Below are 18,799 nucleotides of genomic sequence, written 5' to 3'. Positions count from 1 at the left end.
TAAAACTTACCTGTTTATTTCATCTTTAAGCACAAAACTCAAGTTCTAAACATACACATAGAAGTTTGTACAGAAAGAATCATAATCAGTATTCAATATCCCACACCTCCAATATGAAAAGCAAAACTAGGAGGATTAATGAATCCTTAAATTCATGAATTTACATAGTAACTCAGCCCTTTTTTCTCAATGAAAAGTTGTTTCAGAGCAAGTACAACATATTGGTTGAAATTACTCAATTACCCAGCACCCTTTGGTTTATAAAGCTTTCCTCCCCACCCACTCCAGTCCAGCCTTGATCAGTATTACCAGTGTACTTAGAAAAGAAACACCAGTGCTCAAACCTCTTACCTTCCAGGTTTGGTGCTGTACTTTTGTAGCCGTGCCTTAACTTCATCATATGTGAGAAATGCCATGTAACCTGGATGTGTTACAGCTAAGAAATTCCAATTTCGCAAAATAGAACCCCAAGGCTAAAAATATAAAGAAATTGAAATTGATTACCTAGATATTATCAACTACTAATTTCATGCCAAACCACATTTCATATAATTAGAGAAATTCTTCTGTACACTGTAAACAGTGAACATGAATTTATGTGGCTTCACTCAAATTTTTGCATCAATGTATCAATCTCTCTTTAATTGGATCAGGTGGACTCTCAGTGTCATGACAAGAGGAAAAAGAGTCAGTGAGAGAACACTTCTCTTGAGGGTGTGGTGAATCATTCCTAGGACATTTTTAAGGCTGAAGCTACATTCATTCCAAGAAATTGGCAGCACTACATCTTGTTGTGCCAGATATTGAACTCAGATAATTTCTACAAAAGAAAAAAAAAAAAAGAAAAGATGTAGCATGGTTGCCAGGCTAAAGCTGTTTAAGTAAAGGTTGTCCTAAACATCATTATTGATAAAGAGTTCCTGCTTTTGTTTGATTTGAGACTTGTTATTCATTATTGTAAAGCAAGTTTCAGATCTGCAAGGAAGAATTCTTCAAGAATTATGTCCCTTGAGATGAGCAAAATAAAGGAAAGAATGATTTTTTAGCTTTAAATATATAGAGAGATAGATAACAAGGAATACCTTTAGGGTATTTCACCATCACACTAAAATATCTAATTGGGTTAAAATGGAACTCTGGAGAATACTAACATGAAATGTTCTTTGTACCTGGAGGGGGGTGGGGTAAATACATTTTTAAATTTTACCTTAAGGTGTCACTAAAAAAAAAATCTAGAATAAAATGATACTTGGGGAAATATCAATACATACTGAAAAGTAACAGAACTGCTATCCTAGACATTGTTTTCTTTTCTTTTTTTTTATTGCTACTCTTTCTTCAAAGGACAAGAATACAAAATATGAGATATTGAGGTCAATTCCATTAAAGTCCACACATACTGAGGAAACATTTGTTCTAAAAATTCTAAATTTTATATACAGCCAATGCACCAATCAAATACAAATGAAAACTAAAAATGAAATTGGAGCTTTGAGCCAACAGTTCCAGTATTTAGCAACCAATCCTTAGTACATAATTCACAGGGTCAATGATTAATTGCAAAAATATTTCTGTAATAGAATTAAGTCTGTATGCTGTTTTTCTTGTAAATGCAACCCACTCAAAATAGTCAGGAATAGTTGGTATGTATTTTCTGTTTTGTCTTTCAAAAGTATCCTGGAAACTTGTGGCTTAATGGAGACAAAATAAAGTGCTTCAGAAAATAAAATTTATTTTTCTGATACACTGTTTTAGATTAAAAGACATTGTAAGCATAACACAAATTGATAGCTTTGTAAACAATGATATAAATTAATCAGAACAAAATGAGTTTTTCATTTCTCTATTTTATTAATACTCTATATTACCTGTTACTACAATATCATCTAAAATATTGCTTCCTCTCCTCCAAACACTCAAGTTTATTGCCTATTTCTCAATGACCTATTCTTCCGTAATATGGTTTAGATGGAAGAATGGAAGCAACAGAGAAAAGGAAAGCAAAATCTCTTCTTAGCACCTGTCTATCACAATGTCTCTCAATTATCTGGAGAAGAGAGAGGTAAATGGCGAAGTTTGCCACATGACTATAGAAAAATACACTCAAAGATTCCCCAGCATTTGCTTAAATTCTGCCAATATAAGGACATGGAACCAGGAGAAAGAAAGCTTTCTTTTTTCATTGGTTATGGAAGTCTAACTTCATCTCTTAGCTCCTGATGACTCTTTCAAACTACAAGTCCTTATTGTCCCTTACTTACTTTTAGGTGACAATGTGAAAATATCATCCTACTAATAATTTTAAAAAGTAAAAACTGGAAAAATTAAATACCACCAGTAATTTCACAATACAGTAAAATGTCTATGTATTTACAGTATTTAACATAACTTACAATTTTAATGTAGTCTACATAAACATAAGGCATATATGTTTATATATAAATTAGGGAAATGAACATTCGATTGAAAATAAAACATTGAATAAAATTACACTATAGAATCCATTTCATCATATATTAAAGCATGTGTGTGATAATGACCAATTTACCTTCAAAATAAGCCTAGAAACCAAAACAAATGAAGAATCTCTGATGTAGAAGGAACTAACCATAGATTTTATTTGGTTTTGTTTTGTTTGTTTTAGCAACTTCTGTACATTCTAAGAAACTAGACATCTTTTGACCAGGTGAGATTTTGGTTTTATTATCAAAACCTCTTCACAGTAGCTCTACTTATAAAGATCATATTTCCTGTCTCATCCCAGTGTGCATATTATAAGGTATACAACCTTAAGGTAGTAATGTTACTTGGCTATATTAAAGTGAAATGACTTATACTAAGCAGCAGTTTGGGATAGTACCTAACCAAAATTAAGTTGCTATAATATATTTAATAATAACTCTGAGGTATTCTAGCATTTAGGAACCATACTAAAAATCCATCCAATCTTCTTAAGCTGAGCAATTAGGTTTCAGATATAAAATTATTTCTTCTTCTTCTACCTTACAAGGTAAAGAAGCAAAAGCATTTATTGTTTAGAACTTATGTATCACATTAAATGAATGAAATGTTTATCAGAATTGTTTTTTCGATCGTGGGGCTTGAACACTGGGCCTGGGCATTGGCCCTCAGCTCTTCAGTTCAAGTCTAGCACTCTACCACTTGAACTACAGAGCCACTTTCAGTTTTCTGAGTGGTTTATTGCAGATAAGAGTTTATTTACCACAGCTAAGATATGGAACCAACCCAGATGCCCTTCAGTAGATGAATGGATCAAGAAAATGTGGTATATATACACAATGGAATTCTATGCCTCCATCAGAAAGAATGATATTCTTAGGAAATGGAAAGACTTGGAAAAAATTATATTGAGTGAAGAAGCCAGGCCCAAAGAAACATAGGTCCCATGATTTCCCTTATTTGCAATAACTAGTATATGTCTGAGTCAAGCAGAAAAGCTCAGATAAGTTGATGTTAGGGGAATGAACCCCAAGATAAGTATTCAAATGTTTTTCTTTGTTTTCCTTTCATGCAATTGTTTCTCACATATTTATAAGATGATTTCTATGTTGCTTTGTATGTCCATCCCCCACGGTATAACCCCTGCTTTCACTGTATTTGATGTTGGTAAAAAAATTTGTGGAGGGCCGGGCGCCAGTGGCTCACGCCTGTAATCCTAGCTACTCAGGAGGCTGAGATCTCAGAATCGCGGTTCAAAGCCAGTCCGGGCAGGAAAGACCGTGAGACTCCTATCTCCAATAAACCACTAGAAAACCGGAAGTGGCGCTATAGCTTAAGTGGTAGAGCTCTCGCCTTGAGCTAAAGAGCTGAGGGACAGCGCCCAAGCCCAGAGTTCAAGTCCCACGACCGACAAAAAAAAAAAAAAAAAAAAGACAAAAAAAAAATTGTGGAGGGGAAGGGTAAAAACAAATCGTTTAACTAGGGATACAGGTGGACCCATTGCAACAATGAGATGTACAAGTCGTTATGTCGAAAAACGAACTTTACAACAATGAGATGTACAAGTCGTTATGTCGAAAAACGAACTTTACAACTTTGGTGGTGGTGGGGGAGGACAGGGTGGGAGGAGAAGGGGAGTATGGGAAGGGATGGGAAGGGGAAACAAAGAGGAGGCAACAATGCTTGATAAGAAATGTACTCGTTATCTTGCCCATGTAATTGTAACTCCTCTATACGGTATTCTTACAATAAAAAAAAATTTTTTTTTTTTTAAAGTTTCACAGACTTTCCTGCCTGGGCTGGCTTTAAACTGCAATCCTCAGATCTCAGCCTCCTGAGTAGCTAGGATTAAAGGCATGAGCCACCAGCACCCCACTCAGAAGTGTTTTAGAAGGAAGATTTAACATTATAAAAATTATCAGTATTGGGTAACACAATATTTTTCATGAGTTCATCTTATAAAATGTAAACTGATAGCTTGTATACATCAAAGAAATAATCATGAAACTGCAACACATTTCAAACAATGAAACATGCTTTTTGTAATATTTTCTCTAATTTCTTATCAAATACATAAGCTAGAATTATTTTGAAATGCTAATGAAATAAAATCTAGCCCTCTTCATATTGTTAGCAGAAGTTAATCTGTCTTCTAGTAACAAGGTCTTTAATAAAATTAAATTAAACCTATGTAGTGTTGTTTGCTTACATCAATCATTTAATCCTTTCATAGTCATCAATCAGATATAAAACATTAAAGTAATATTAATGTTACACCCTAGCATCTTTGAAAACATACTGCAGTCAAAATAAATCATAAAGTAAAACTGGTTCCTAATCTATTTACCTTACATATAATATAATATTGGAATTATAACAGATTTAACAGGGATTCTTAAACTGTGACTCACAAGCAATGTACTAATTTTAGTGGCAAAAAAACCCTCTAAATACAATTTTCAAGTCTATTAATAAGATATGCTGATTCCTATATATACAAAAGAACAAAATGCAGCACCAAGGTATTAGCTCCTAAATATTTATTTAAACATAATTATGGAGAGTGATGAAAACCAAAAACAGGAGAGAGGGAAAGAGTGACATTGTCAGAAAAAGAAATCTATTCTTTACCTTATTTATATAACTGTAACCCCTTTAAACATCATCTTTACAGTAACAATAATCAAAAAAAGAAGAGTAAATCTTAGATGAAAGAAGAAATACTAAATAAGAAATAAGAAAAGCTAAATAAGTTAATACTGACATACAGTTTTGACTGAATATTATATAGGAACTGAAATCCATATGGATGAAGAATATTTGCTGACAGAAAAATGTTTGAGTAGAACTTTTTTTTATTTTTGGTTTGATTTTTTAATTTAAATTTTATTGTAAAGGTGATACTCAGAGGGGTTACAGTTTCATAAATAAGGTAATGAGTAGATTTCTTTTTGAACAGTATTCCCCCACTACCTCATTTTCTTCCACTTTCCTCACCCTGACCAACATAGTGTCTTGATATCACTGTTGAATTGGTGCACACTTTGTCCCACCATCTGTAACTCCCCTTACCTCTCCCAAATCAGATAGACTTATATACAAATCAAAGGGTATAGAACTCAAAAACAGTAACAATAGGGAATAAAGCAAAGGAGAAAAAAAACTGCAAGCAGTACAATTAAAAAATGCATATAGCTATTAAGCCATTGCGATCCTCTCCTAAGAATATCCTCCTTTGTTTGCAGTGTGCAGATGTTTAGAGTGCTGTGCTGTGGAAGCAGCCAAGATGCCACTCAATGGATGAATGGATCAAGAAAATGTGGTATATAGATGCAATGGAATGACACTGTCCCATTCATAAGGAAATGGTAAGACTTGGAAAAATTGTATTAAGTGATGTAAGCCAGACCCAAAGAAACACAGGCTGCATGGTTTCTCTCATTTGATAACTAGAATGTCTATAAGTCTACAAATTAATCCAATGAATAGTAAACAACAGATAATTACACATAGACATGATTGATTAAACAAGAATTTTTCAAACTGATGAAACAGAAAAATTCTATCTGAGGTTGGCTATTCCACCTTAAGTGTGTGACCTAATGAATACCATAGGCAAAAAGATGTCAACAACTCTGGCAAACACCCATCTGTGAATGCTGTGATCTATCAGTTGAAGACGGTATAAAACTAAAAAGAGGGTTTAATCTACAAGTTCTTTCCATAATTTCCCCAAAATCTGACAAGCAACCATCACACTCACAGGACCAGATACTCTAGACTTCTGCCAACCACTTCCTGTAAACATAGAGGAAGAATCAAACAATCCCATGATTATCATTACTGCCAAGAATACAAATCATTTCAATGAGTTTGTGAATGTATGTTTGAGATATACACAGACATGCATGTACATACAGACTAAGAAAAGAAAGAGAAAGATAGATTAAGTATAAATCTTACCTGAAATAGCCTGGTAAAAATATCAAATTCAAAAACTGAAATATAATCATTGCAAGTTAAGTCAATCGTTGACTTTAGGGCCATTGCTTCCAGGCCAGAGCTAATTTGATGGACCTCATGAAGGCACTGTCTGAATACTTTCCATGGGACGATGGTTCTGTGCAGAAGAAAAACAAAATAGGTAACTGAATCAAGTGTCATAAAATACACTTTTTCCCAATGTCCAACCTTCACCTTTTGCCTGACATGAAAAGCAGTGACACCAATTATGCATTTTTTAGTCACGTTCCACCTTTTAGATTGCCAAATCTATTTCTCATATTTAGAAAATATGATCTCCATTCTTCAAAGTAGGAAAGCACAAGACTTGTATCTTCTATTTTTCTCTACCATTGTCTCTTGAAACAAAAATACTAAACAGAAATGGAGTAAATATTCAAGCTTCACAATTGACAAAAAAAACCTTTGGGATAAGATGTGTAATGCTACAAGTTCAACAAAGCGCGTGCACACACACACACACGTGTGTGTGTGTGTGTGTGTGTGTGTGTGTGTGTGTGTGTGTGTGTGTGTGTGTGTGTGTGTGTGTGTGTGTGTATGTTAGTTGACATATACCCGGTAAGTTTGAAGGAATTCCAAAGAATTCGGTGAGAATTCATTCAGTGGAATGAGCAAATGACATGAAACATGAACAAATGATGAGACAAGCTCATAACACTATGTTGAATTTACAAGAAAGCTTAGCTCTAATGTACCATTAAAAAAGAAAACTAGAAGACTTAATGTCTCATAAAGCTTTTATGAAAAAAACAAAACAAAAAAACAGGAAACCACAGAGAAGTGTAGTGAGACACCACATCAGATGTCATTTAAGAGAAACACACGTCAGAACTGGGCTAAGGTTATCCAAATGATACTGTTTTAAGAGAACATCTTTTAATATTAGAAAGAGCACAATACAGCAAAATGTACATCAACAACTAAGCCCAGCTTCAACACAGTGCCCATCATAGTAACATCCAAGGGGCACATTTCCTTTCCACATAAAAGAGCCTAACACATAACACACACAAAGAAAATAAACCAGAATATTTTAAAGAAGCAAAGAACCAGTGAATGGCACACATGTTATCTTTCCTGGAAAGTATAGCTTTGTTTTGCGTTGTGCACATGCGGTAAAATGAGGTGGTCAAATAAAAAGCTTCAATGTTTGCTTTTTGTATATAATAAACAACATGAAACAACAGGCTACAGAGGTATTCTCAATGTTTCCATATGAAATTATTATCATCCAATATTTTAACTCATTTGAATACTCAGTGACTTTTCCTGAGAACATCATATGAAATTTATAAACTTCCAAAATTTTGCTCTAACATACCACTTTCAGGACAATTTCTAAACCAAAGAGCTGCATCTTCTCAGTTCTTCTATAATGAGACTTTATCATTATTCTCTGTGATAAACAAAGCAGGCATTCATTCATTGTAATCTTCTTTTTGAATAGTAAGAATTAAGAAGCTATGGTATTGTTTGGTTATTTTTTCCCATGAAAATTTGTGATTAAAAAGTATGTGACTTGGCACTGGTGACTAAAAAAGAAAAAGAAAAGAAAGAAAAAGAAAAAGAAAGAATGTAACAAAAGCCCTGTGTTGATGGACTTAGTTAGCAAAACATCCATGTGTAGGAGGTGAGAAGATGAGTGGGCGTGAGGAGATTCAAAGTGCAAAGACATATAAACAACAAACAATGCATTAATCCAAACCTGCTCCACTTAGAAGTAAATGTCCCTAATAAGACTGGAAGTAGCTACAGAATTCTTTCTGGAGGTGGAAGAGGAGGGTGGGAGGAGCCTACAAAGATGCCACAAAAGTAATTCCATTCCCTCTTCCCCTAGAGATGAAACCCAAGCAGAAAATGTTAATGGCAGGTTGTTTTACAAACCAGAAAGTTAGGTGTGGTAGAAATGATCTAAGGAAGAGAGGGAAGATTTTTTTTTAAGTGAAATGCATAAAAAGAGTGAACTTAAGTTTGAAGACACCTCAAGAAATGAGAAATCTTTAATAGGTTCTTTTTGCTACTTACAATTACGACTGTATGTTGAATTGCCTTTACAATAAACCTGAAACCACGTATAGCTGTCAGTCCACAAGAAACAGAATATAAGACCAATACATAGCCAGGCCCCTGTTATAATAATATTATGACGGGATCTTTAAAGTTTGTGTAAGAGCTGCCATTACTGAAACTTACCACCAACATAGAAATCTTTGAATGGGTTTTTGAAAACTGATAGTTTTATTCATATACTGCCATGAGAAACAAGATTATGTTAAATAAGGCTTAATGCAATTCTGTACTTAGACAATGGATCTTATTATTCCAAAAATGAATGATTGAATGAAAGCATAAAATCAAGATGAATTAGTTTCCAACAGCTGTGTAAAATAGAGTACTCTTCAGAGAAAATAAGATTCATTACTCAGGAAAACATAATGTGTCAGTGGGTCAGCAACTGACAGGTCACTTAATCTTCCTGGATAAAAGCAGATATATGTAGTATATTAATTTGAAAATGCTGCAATTTTAAAACAAAAGCAAAAGAAATGAGAATTGTAGGAAGTCAAAACAGGTAAGCCATTTTCAAAAATACGTCAGTGCTTAACATGGACCATGGGAAATAGAAACATTTCACATAAATGAGGGAGGGGCTAACGAATTTGGTGAGAAATGTACCTATTACCTTACTTATGTAACTGTAACCCCTCTATATATCACCTTGAGAAAAAAAATTTTAAGAGGTTTGAATATTGCCAACATATGTAGTGTTTAGAAACAAGGGTATGAATGCAAAATTATACAGCACTTCAGGAAGGCAAACTAGTGACCAAGTCCAAAAATGTTCAGTTAATTTTGACCCAGGAAGTCCAATTCTAGGAAATGTTGTGCAAGAACATTTGTGTCCAAAAAAAGAGCAATGCAAAAACTAACCCACATGTTTCCTTGAGGTAATATCATTTATAATAGCAAAAAATCAAAAGCAAGTAAGTTGATGAGTAAAGATAGAATATAAAACATTTTACAACAATTAAAATTTCTCAGAAAAATATTAGTCATGTTAAGGCAGATTATTAGATAAAAATAGTATTTTCAAACATATGGGATTATGATTATTATATATTTTTTTAAAAATTGTGCATAAGGTCTGAAAAGATCATCAAAAATTTGAATTGGTGATTCAAATTGATGAAAACTTTATTGTGGAAAAACTTTGATATTAAAAACAAATCTTTTTTTGTAACAGCTAGTATATGTCTAGGATAATCTTACCAGACAAGCAGAAAAGGTCAAAAGCTATGTACATATGACCATATAAGATGATGCTAACCGAAATAAACCCCAAGACAGGGACACAAGAGGCTTTATCTTTCTACCTGTTGTTTCTAATGTACTATGTGATTTTTTTTGTTCATTTGTATGTTCTTCCCCCACAGTATAACCCGTTTTCACTGTACTTGATTCCAGTGCCATGCATCTTGTATATATATTTTCTAATTTGGGGAGCGGAAGGGAAATAACAAATGCTGAAATAAGGATACAAGTTCACCCACTGTAATAATGAGATTTACAAGACACTATGTTGAAAATGAACTTTACCACTTGACAAAGGGAGGGAGGTGTTGCGGAGAGGGACAAGGATGGAATGATTGGGAAAAAAACAAAGGAGAGTGTAACAATGCTCCATAGGAAATGTACTCATTACCTTACTCATGTAACTGTAACCCCTCTGTACAGTATCTTTACAATTATACATACATATATATATATATGTATATATATATATATATATATATATATATACACATATAACTTTTTCTAACAAACAAGACAAAAGGAAAAGAAAACCAAAACAGCAACAAGAGCAACTAAAAATTACCTCATTTTCTCTTCTTGGGGTTCATTTTATAAAGTATTATTTTATATGATCGTATGCATTACCTGATTCATTTTCCTGTATGTATCAACTGTACAATAATAAAAATAAAAACAAAATTTAAGAAAAACATTTTTTCTGGGTTTGTTCAGTTTTAAATCTTTCTATTTTCTAGTATGCTCTTAGAGATTATAGTAATACAAGCCATTGTAAAATCTGTAAAATATATTATGTAACAATCAAATAAAAGCAAAGCACTATTTGTCTATGGTCTTATATCTAGAAAATATAAAAATTTACTGATTAAACTATGAGAAATCAGAATGAAATTGAACATATTTGCTGAATATCAATAATCATACTTCCATATATCAGCCACATAAAAGTAGAAAATAAAACTTTATTTTTACAATGCTACCAGAGAAGAATACCAAATACAAATGAAGCTAGCAAAAGATGAACAAAGCCAACACACACACACACACACACACACACAGAGTCAACAATGAAAAGACATAAAGAGATTGAATACTTTAATAGATTCACAATCTCAGTGTCATGTCAATTACCCTGAAATTGATCAACTGATTTAATACAACCTTTAAGAAAAATCACAGGAGACAGTGAAGAAATAAGGTGATTCTAAACTTCACAGGGAAATGTCAGGAGCCAACATTAAACAAGACAATCTTCAGTAACAACAATACTGAAAAGCTTATGGTTTACATCAGTTTAGACTGTGGCATGGACACATGAACAGACAGAAAAATGAAACAAAACTAAAAACTGAGGAACAAATACTTCCACATATGGGAATGCAATATACATTGAACATCATTATATATGAACAATACTGCTTTTATAAATGATGTTTTAGGATACGTGGTGGTAGGTGCAATGTAGACACACATGGAAGTAAATTAAAAATTTGATGAAATTCTACTCCATCCAGAGGAATGAAATTACTAGCATAGGCTGAATCAGGTGCCTGTGGCTCCAGCCTACAACCCATCTACTTGGGAGGATCATATTTGAAGCTCATTCTAGGCAGCAAAATTTTCCAGATAAATTCTCACCATATTGCTGGCTATCGTGGCACATGCCTGCCATCCCTAGCTATGTGGAAGATTAAAAATGGGAGAGCAATGTTCCAAGCCAGTTCTGGTAGACAAGTCTATAAGACTCTTCTCAATGAAAGGAAGCCAGATCTGGTGGTGTGTGTCCTTACAGTCATGGCAACTACCTTTGTGAAGTCCAAATTAGCCAAGATGGAGGTTCTGCCATATGCCTCGACAGGGAGTAAGCAAATATCTTAAAAACAAATTGACCCATTGCAATAATGAGATGTACAGCAATGAGATGTACAACAAGATGGATGTCGATGAACTTTACAATGTAGGCGGAGGGTGCCGGGGAGTGTAGCTATGGAGATGGGAGGGAAGGGAAATGGTAGGCGAAAAACAAAGGAGGAGATAATAATGCTTGATAAGAAATGTACTCATTATCTTGCTCATGTGATTGTAACCCCTCTGTACAGTATTTTCACAATAAAAAAACTTATTTAAAAAAATAGCAGAGAGAAGGGCTGGAGGGATAGTTTAGCAGTACAACACCTGAATAGGAAATGTGAGCCCCTGAGTTCAAATCTTAGACACACACACACACACACACACACACACACACACACACACACACGGTAAGAACAACAGAAGTACAGTCCATGATTTTAATCCTAGCTTACACATGAAGCAGAAATAAGAATCACAATTTGAGATCAGCCCATGCCAAAAGTCAGACTCAGTCTCAACAGAAAAGTATGTTGGTTACAATGTGTCACATGTTTGTAATTCCACATACTGGGAGATAAAGGGAGGATAGGATAATGGCAATCTGAGGCTGGTTCTGGGTAAAAAAAAACCCACAAGACTGGATCTGAAAAATAAAGCAAAAAGAGCTAATGGTGCGCCTCAGATAACAAAGCATCTGCCTATGAAGTATAAAGCCTTGTGTTCAAATCCTACTACAATGACGACAACAAAAAAGATGACTTTGTATTGATGAGAACATAAAACAACAGGAACCACTAGGCACTGCTGAGATATGACTTAATTGCAACAAGCAATTCAGAAAACTGCTGGGAGATCTATAGAAAAGAATTCATGAGCCAGGAGCCAGCAACTTTATCTATCTATCTACCCAGCAAACAATCAGGTATACATAAATGATGCTTCAAAAGTATAAAAGAAAGGTTTACTGCTGGTAATACACAAAAGATCTATCCTCCATCAAAAAAGCATGAATAGTCAGGGAATAAAGCAAGAAGAATGAATAAATTACTGCTAAAGCATGAACAGAGTAGAATTCTATGAACCAAATAAGAAGTCACAGAATCCAAGTTCATTTTGGATGGGTATAATTTGTACAATTTTTAATTATGTATGAGTCCATTAAGCAACCGGTTGGGCTATGTGGGCTGCAAGTGATACAATGCAACCTCACTTAGCACTTACATTGGGGTGTTCACTGTGCACATTTTGTGCCCCACATTTATTATTTGTGCCCTTTCCTCATGCATATTAATTACATATAATATTTTATATACTATATTACATATACTATTTTAGATATATTAATATTCAAGCTTAAAATTAGGAAAAAATATGGCAATGGATCACACAACCCATAATGTAGCCAAGAATATCAATATATTTATGGGTTGGTTATCAAAGTTGTTGCTAAAGTGGGGGGTGAGAGTTTCTTAAAAGCCATCTTAGGACTGGGAAGGTGGCTCAGTGGTAGAGCGCTTGCCTTGCATGCATGAGGCCCTGGGTTCAATTCCTCAGCACCACATAAGCAAAAAGAAAAAAGCTGGAAGTGGCGCTGTGGCTCAAGTGGTAGAGCGCTAGCCTTGAGCTGAAGAGCTGAGGGACAGCGCCCAGGCCTAGAGCTCAGGCCCCACGACCGGACCCCCCCACACACACACAAAAAAAATCCATCCTAGCACAGACATGCATGATGTCATCTTGACTTTAAAGCAAAAAGAAAACTTGTTCTATCTACATTAAGCCATGCTCTATTTTAAATCCTATTCAGAAAATTATACTTTGATCAATAAAGGTATCATATTTAGTTGCTTAAAATAGAAAGCTAGCTATGATCAGGAAGGCATTCATAAAATATTTGGTATTTTTTATTTTTTTATTATGGGCACAAAACAAAAGAATTGGGATTCTGAACTCTATTGACATTTTGAATATAGTTATTATTGAAACATAATCTGTTTTTACGATGACTCTATTTCTTGAAGAACATGAAAACAGATTCTATTAGACTCTCACTGCTTCACTGTTCCATCAGTAAGGTACAGACAATTATTTTCCAACAGCCTACAGAAAGCTACAGCAAAACAAAACCACTCTGGTCAAACAGCTGCCTTACAGACTACTCATCTTTGCTAAAATTATAACTAGGGCCTGAAGGATATTCATAATTAGATCTAATCATTCTCAGAAAGGAAAATTCTCAACATTAATAAAGATACAAACACTGAGCATTTGTTGTACATTTCTTTCCTTGTCAACAAACTCCTAATAAAACTTTGTTAAAGTGTAGGCAAATACCACTTTTATATATTACCACTACCAATCTCACTTGAAATCTGAATATAGTGTCACAGGTTTTCTTCAAGATTGTAGAAACAAAGAAAATGGCTTCTATACACTATTTCTGATTGTTGCAACAATTTAATTCTGGTGAGAGCTTTCCTTTTTATAACTATTTGTCTCATATCCCCATCTTCAAATTTTTTTAAATCAATAAATTTATCTATCTTATAAATTATTCTATTTTCTAATTTTGAAATCAGGGTTTATTGGTGGTAAAAACTAAAAAGAAAAACTGCAAATACACAATCATAAAAATATGTAAGAATTTCAGTTTTAATTTTTCCACTTAGGAGCCAGTGAAAAAAGAACACAGAAAGAGTCTGTAAAACAATGGATATTTGTTCTTTTCTTTCTAAAGCACAACTGTTCTTCATTATATTTTCTCTTGAAGTTAAGTAACATTTGCTGTGCTCATGAGATACAATAGCAACATGCCTTTGATCTACTATGGTCAGATTAAATGCAACTAAGGAATTAAATTATGACAATTATAAGTCCTACCAGATCAGCATTTAAGTAATGTTTAAGATGATCTTCCAGTTAACAAGAAGAGCTCAATCTTATTTTTTAAGTTAATAATGACATGGTTTTTTAATACAAACCAGTTAACAAGGAATGAGTGAAAACTTCTAGAAGTATAAAGTAAGTTGAGGCAAAATAAATACCTCACTTTCAACAATATCCTAAAACACTTATAGCAGAAACTATTCAGCTACTGTGAATATTTAGATCCAGCAAAAAGTCCTTTGAATAAGAGAAATGACTATGACAGGTTTGATAACATCCTTGTTACAAAGGAATAACAAAGCAATCCTAGAAACTGTACAGAGAAAATAATTTATCATAGTAGTCATGAACACTGGACATATGGAAGAATAGGAGAATCACTGGCTGTCTATCAAGGAACAATAAATTTCTACATTTAAACAAACACAACTGTAATTCCTTTGCTATTACAGCTCTGTAGAACCTGCAAGCAAGTGCACTTCTATAGTCAAAAACTATCAAGGGTTCTCAATTATTCTTACAGGAACTGACTTTAAATATGTAGCTATAGATATTAGTAACAAAGTTCCAATGGCACACTGAATGGGTCTTCAAAGTATAGTATGTAAGACAGAGACAGAGACAAACCGAGACAGAGACATAAGGTTCCATTATGTTGGCCCTCAAGGCAGGGGAGACCCTCTGGGGGATCAGAAACCAACCTCATTTGAATTCCATGTTCACTGACAAATATTCTGAGTATAATATGATACCACATAAAACTGATCTACAGTGGTACAAGCATTCTCCTTTGCTTGCCAATGTCATTAGTCATTGTACATTAATAATACCATTATTCTGGGTTGTGGAACTACTTATAAATTTAATTAATTTGTGTCCACCCTCTAAACATGTTGATTCGAATAAAATCAAGTTTGAAAGATGAAAACCAGAACCTAAGTTATAGTGACTTTCCTGGGGTAAATGTCAGTTGCTTAGTGTTATCCATCATTTATCAGTGCGTTTCTTCAAAGCATTGACCTGTAACAGAGCAATTTAATCCTGCCAAAGACATGCCCCATAGAGAAGCTCCTTATGAATACATGCTACAACCTACACAAAATACCAGCTTCCCCACAGAGGTGCATGCTCCTCCTGCTCTTACACCAGTAACCCAACTTACTCTGTAGGATTTCCTGGTGCTTTTCAAATCAGCAAAGAGCTGACGTTAATTATCATACATGTATACCTCATCTCACCAAAATGAATACACTCTGCTTATTATTAGAGAAATACAACTTGCCATCTTTTTCCTCTTTTGGTATTTAGAAACATCTTACAAGGAACTGAACAACATAAACCTGCAGTAATTTTATTTTCCTATTTACATAAAGATATTTAGATTGTTAAATGGACAATAATGTGAGTTGGCTAAATGAAAATATGAACTAGCAATTGGAAAGCAGTCAGTTCTCTTTTTCTCTATTTCTTTCAAGAGAACCTGTCACTAGTTCTGACTACAAAAGTCCTAAATTTTGACTGCATGCCTAATTAGGTTACTGTTTCCTTAATTGTGAGAAAACTGATTCAGTTAATATGCTAATAAAACTGATGCAATTAATATATGAGTAAAAACATAGTTCATTCACTGGAGAGGAAATAAATTATTTTCCCTTTTTTTTTTTTTTTTGTTGAACTCTGGGCCTGGGCACTGTCCCTCCGCTCTTCAGCTCAAGGCCAGCGCTCTACCACTTGAGCTACAGCGCCACTTCCGGTTTTCTGGTGGCTTATTGGAGATAGGAGTCTCACGGTCTCTCCTGCCAGGGCTGGCTTTGAACCGTGATCCTCAGATCTCAGCCTCTTGAGTAGCTAGGATTACAGGCGTGAGCCACCAGCGCCCGGCTCCCTCTTTATTAAAGGCAAAGAGTAAATGCAGAAGGGCCACAACACTTCCTCAGGAAATCAAATGTAAAGTCATGAACAGGGCTAAGATGGTCTTTCACCCCTGGTAAGCAAGATCATTTTTTATCTTCTCCCACTTTTATATGGGTGGAGACACATGCAGTATCAGAACCTTTTTATTGTTGTATTTTTAATGCTCTTATTTGGCTCGTGCTTGTACTTTACATTGCTAGAGAGAATGGAACTAATATATAAGATCAAATATTAATTACATTAATTGTAGAATTAATAATGAATATGTGTCATTTTAGATTCTATTAAAAGTTCAAATTAATTCACAATACATATTGGCTATTTTACTAGGCAATTTTATGTAATTTCTATGTAGACTTTAGCTTTTTCAACTTCTATGGCAATGCTAATAATTGGTATGTTTAGATTCATAAACCTACAAATGAAGAAAAAGATGTATGGAAAAGTCATCCCAAGTGATAAAACTAGAGAGTGCTGCAGAGAGAATCAGGAGTGAATGCTGACTCTGTAACATGTACTTACACTGCTTTTGCTGAAAAGCACTTATTTAGACCTGCAAATTAACTAAAAGCAGGATAAAAGCTAGGTATCTCAGCCTCCTTCCATCTTGTATCTATGTCCTTTACCCTGAGCCATTCTTTCCTGCAATCACTTTATAGCCTCCTGGGAATCCAGAATGGGACAGGTCACTTCCAGGCACCAATGACTTGTTTATGTTTTACTAGGTTACAACCTTCAAGTGAAGAAGAGAAAACAACTTCTACAGAACTCCTCCCAACATAACGACTGGGATAATGACCACCTGAACAAACCTGTGCCTGCAACGGTTTATGCATATTTCTCTCTCCCTTTCCCCAAGCTCTTTGTCTATTTATATATATATACCTCAAGTCTGAGCTAAAGTGCTGTCTAATAAATCTCCTTTCTCTGCTCTTTGCCATGTTTCTTTATTTGGCATACAGGTATGAGTGCTAGCTCTAAAATTTGGAAACACAGGAGTTTTAGACACTATGTTTCAGCTCTTGCTTACATGCCAACTCCTAAGCATGCTGCCCTTCAAATAAGTAAGTGATCTCTGCCCTCCATCCTTCCATTTCATAATGCACATTCTATATTGAAAAATTCACTTGAATTTAACGAACACAATTCCTGAAAAATCTACGCATTACACACTGTTCTGAGCTACTTCTAAAACACAAAAGATGAATAAATAAACTGACTGCGTGAAGCTCATAAATAATAGATTAATTGATTCTGTTAATCATAGATTAACAGAAAATATTATATCCAGATGAATGATTTTACTGTAACAATGAAAGCAGAAAAAATAATTTAAGAATCAGGTGGTCAGATGATAGTAATAAGTGTAATGTGGTGAATGGAATGAACTCTAAGAAATAATATGAATAAAGACACAGAAAACTCCAATTATTGATGTATCAGAGAAGAGTCAAATAAGACAAAGTGACTGATGCCCACAGCATACATGAAGGAACTCAGAGTCATAAAGGGGGAAAAAGGTGTGTGTGTGTGTGTGTGTGTGTGTGTGTGTGTGTGTGTGTGTGTGGGTGTGTGTGTGTGTGTGTGTGTGTGTGTGTGTGTGTATCCAATCAACAACTACTGAGAGTCTACAATGTATAAAATACTCAAAAGCACTCATTCAATAACCCTTAATTTTTTAATGTATTGAAAATAAAGTTAATATATGTAGGAATGTTGAATACAAAATCTGACATGGTAGCTCTAAAAATGTCTTATTTTCACTAACTGGTATAAAAGAAGTCATTGGAGAGCTTCACAATCAATCAGGAAAAATAGCTATGCATTAAACACATATACCATAATCTAAACATGTTTAAAATATAACAAAAATACAAGGATCATGGTGGCAAACTGTATTTAAGGCTGTATACAACTAAGGAAATATGCAGAAAAAAGAGACTTTTTAACTGGGCTTGAAGAAAGGGATAAATTCTAGCATAGAAATAAAGAAGGAAAAAGAAGAGACACGTGGGGATTAGAATTATAGGATGACAAGTTAGTTTACAGAAAATTGGTACAAATTCATCTATCCATGCAAGTATGCAGGTAGTCTGTAATTATTAGTGCCTACTCCTTCCAGGAAATGTGCCAGGCTCTGAAAAGCACAGGGGAGTAAGAGAGTTTGTGCTTTCAAAGTAACTCACAAATCTAGCAGGAAATGAAATATAAATGTGTCAGCAGTTCATTGCAATCCAGTAGGAGGGATATGAGCTCAGGTATCCATCAACATGGAATAAAGACATGTACTTCAGATACTCATAGGAAGTTTTCACAGCAGCAACGCTGACCAGGTTTGGCATAGAGACCACTCAAC

The 18,799-nt window shown here is 34.4% G+C and overlaps 1 protein-coding gene across 4 annotated transcripts in view; it reads right to left on the bottom strand.

Moving 5' to 3' along the window:
* The window catches only part of Cblb (Cbl proto-oncogene B), a 168,075-nt gene that overhangs the window by 62,946 nt on the left and 86,330 nt on the right, over positions 1 to 18,799 (bottom strand). For all 4 annotated transcript variants that reach the window (XM_070030329.1, XM_070030333.1, XM_070030332.1 and 1 more), the window contains exons 5-6: positions 6,424 to 6,580; positions 352 to 473 (exon numbers count right to left, since the gene is read on the bottom strand). In XM_070030329.1, coding sequence (XP_069886430.1) covers positions 352 to 473; positions 6,424 to 6,580 — 279 coding nt within the window. The remainder of the gene's footprint in view (positions 1 to 351; positions 474 to 6,423; positions 6,581 to 18,799) is intronic.

The sequence above is a fragment of the Dipodomys merriami genome, unplaced genomic scaffold, assembly GCF_024711535.1.
Source record: "Dipodomys merriami isolate MVZ:Mamm:240054 unplaced genomic scaffold, mDipMer1.0.p SCAF_2, whole genome shotgun sequence".
NCBI classification, from domain to species: Eukaryota; Metazoa; Chordata; class Mammalia; order Rodentia; family Heteromyidae; genus Dipodomys; species Dipodomys merriami.
This window is presented reverse-complemented; position numbering and strand designations above follow the sequence as displayed.